We start from the raw sequence: 2,860 nt of genomic DNA, 5'->3' as shown, positions 1-2,860 counted from the left end.
TAGTGGACTAGGGATAGGAAGCTTCGAGTAGTGATTAGTTAGCTATATCACAAGGGATTCATTATAACGGTTTTGTTAATTCTATGTGGGTTTATAGTGATGATGTTATTCATGTAACGCATCAAACATCAACAATAGAGAAATAGGGGATTCTAGACACCACCTGGCCACTTTCATAGTTCTGTTTGAACTCTTTGTTATTTTCACTTTGAAATCTAAAAACCCACCCCCATTTAATATTTTCTATGCATTTCACACTCTTTGTCTTGTTAAAATGCAGACCCTGAGGATTCGATATTTTATTACTGTGACATTATCGGTACACTTGCCGAGAAGTCATCAAGTTTTTCGCGGTGTTGTCGAGGAATGTTGATATTTCAACAAGGCAACGCTTATGCAACATTTTATTTTTGGTTTTGAATTTTTTTTTTGCTAATCAATTTTCCTATTGAGGCATTTCTTGTTTATGCATGTGCAGCTCAGAATCGACGTTGACACCGCTTGATCCAATAATTGAAAGAACCACATGTGTTATCAGGAGAGCAGACAGAGAAGCAACTATAGCTCAAAGAATTTTAGTAGAAGATCAATCACTGATTTCTTCTAAATATGAAGAGGAAATCACCATAGTAGTTGTATCATCCCAAACTATGGGGGATTACTATAAAAGAATCGATAAAGGAAAGGTTTCGAGAGGATCACCCGATCTAGGATGGAAGGATCACTCGAATTTCCGTTGGGGAAATAACAAAAATTCAAGTGTTAATCAAGGTATGCAATAAGGCCAACAAGCTCCAATGCAAAGGAAACATTTACAGCTGGAAGAGACCATGCAAAATTTCACTAAATCACTCAAAGTATTTTTGATCAGGTGAATAAAACCATGAAAAAGTGACTAGAAACCATGATGCGTCAATCAAAATTTTGGAGATGCAGATTGGTCGGTTATCTATACAAATAGTTGTTTTACCAAGCTCGAGTGGAGTATTTACAGGTAATACTGTAGATAGTCTTAATAACGAATCTTGCAAGGCTGTAGAGACAGGTTTTGAGGTGATCGCCAAAAAGGGTGAATATGAAATAGTTGAAGATGATGTGATTGAGAAAGGAGAAGGGCAAATTGAAAAAAAAAATGAGAGTAACAATCAGGGTGACCTAGTTGAAAGAGGAGTCACCATTGAGAAACTAATAGATAAACACTTCCCTTAGAGAAGAACAAAGAAGAAGATCCTAAATGATCCAAATCCAAAACTACCAGATTACATAAAACCACTGTATCCCATAATTAAAAAGAAACTGGTTCAGGGTGATGAAGTAGGGATGTTTGTAAAGTTCGTGGAGATGTTAACTACACTTCAAGTAAGTATTTTGTTTTAGGAGATTTTAGAACCAATGCCTAAGTTTGCTAAATTTATGCAGACATTACTAAAGGGGACGAAAGAGAAAACAGATAATGAAAAGGTAAACATGACTGAAAAGGATGATATGGCAATGCCTAAAATATTTCCACCAAATCTAAAAGACCCAAGTAAGTTTACTATTTGTTGTACTATTGGTGGAGTAAAGATCCCATATGCTTTATGTGATTTAGGATCTAGTATAAATGTCATGCCAGTGAAAAAGGTTAAAGAATTGAAAGTGGGTGAGATCACACTTAGTAACATGACTCTCACTTTAGTTGACTCATATGTTACTCAACCGCTTGGTATCTTACGGGACATTTTAGTACATGTCGATGGTTTACTATTTCCTATAGATTTTGTGGTGCTTGATACAAAAGGAGATTCAGGAGAGTCTGTTATTCCCGTACGCCCATTCTTAGAAACTGGGAATGCAAAGATAGATATGGAAGTGGGTGAACTTATCTTGAAGTTCAACAAAGAAAAAGTGGTTTTCAAGGTGTATGACTGAACAACGTATGTGGAGGACTTGGATACTTGCTACCATCTGGAGGAAAAATGTAGTGATGTAGACATAGGAAAAGAAATAAGTAAATTGGTCGGCGTGAGGGTATCCCTTGCGCCTGACATGCCTTAGGCATGATTCATCAAGCTAATGACAAAAGATAAGTGTTATATGGGAGGAAACCCATCGGTTATAACTAGTTTTTTTTTGTTTTGCAGAATTTACATTATATTATTCGAGACCATCCAAGAGAGGAATTAGATACTCAAGCATACCCTTTCATTGCCATGTATCATGTCTTTAATGAACGAGTGTGTAACTGTGTTTTTTTCTAGATTTACAAGTGCTAGAACAATATTTTGATTCGGCAATATATCTCTAAGTTTTGATGATAACAAAGAATGAAACAATTTTGGTACCCTAATATTTTTTCTTAAGTGTTCAGGTTTCTAAGTTAAAATGACTTTGAGAAAAATAAAGATCTGACATCCGCACCAGTCCATAAAATCTGAATCAACACAAAGAGAAATCAGATCTTACTCCAATGCATTCGAGGAAGTAATTACTTGAAGAATTTGATGCTATAGAAAAACTATGATATCTAAAGACTGCAAACAAATATCTGAAGACTATTCAAGAGAATCTATCTGAAGATTGCAAACAAATATCTGAAGACTATTCAAAAGAATATCTAAAAAGTGCAAGACATCTGGCCTCTGCTCAAAGACTTTGATCATGCTCACTCTGATACATACTCTAACACTATCTAATATCACCGAATCATAAACTTAATCAGGAAGCATTCTAAGTATAGTAAAAATATTTTTAAGGAAACAAAGGATTATGTCCAAGACTATTATAGAAGGACAAGAAATTTACTACCATTAATTCTAATAGCTGGAACGAAATCTCCTTTGATCTCCCTCCAACGGTATCATCTCTAAAAGCTATATAA

At 35.1% G+C, this 2,860-nt stretch overlaps 1 protein-coding gene across 1 annotated transcript; it reads left to right on the top strand.

Moving 5' to 3' along the window:
• The first annotated feature begins 1,392 nt into the window (after window positions 1-1,392).
• Window positions 1,393-1,911, top strand: LOC127137704 (uncharacterized). The gene has a single exon (XM_051064138.1). It carries the CDS (start codon window positions 1,393-1,395, stop codon window positions 1,909-1,911), a length of 519 nt encoding a protein of 172 aa, XP_050920095.1.
• Window positions 1,912-2,860: the final 949 nt, after the last annotated feature.

Source organism: Lathyrus oleraceus, chromosome 4 (genome assembly GCF_024323335.1).
Source record: "Lathyrus oleraceus cultivar Zhongwan6 chromosome 4, CAAS_Psat_ZW6_1.0, whole genome shotgun sequence".
In the NCBI taxonomy this organism is placed as follows: domain Eukaryota; kingdom Viridiplantae; phylum Streptophyta; class Magnoliopsida; order Fabales; family Fabaceae; genus Lathyrus; species Lathyrus oleraceus.
Note: the sequence above shows the minus strand (reverse complement) of the source record. Positions and strands in the feature narration are given on the sequence as shown.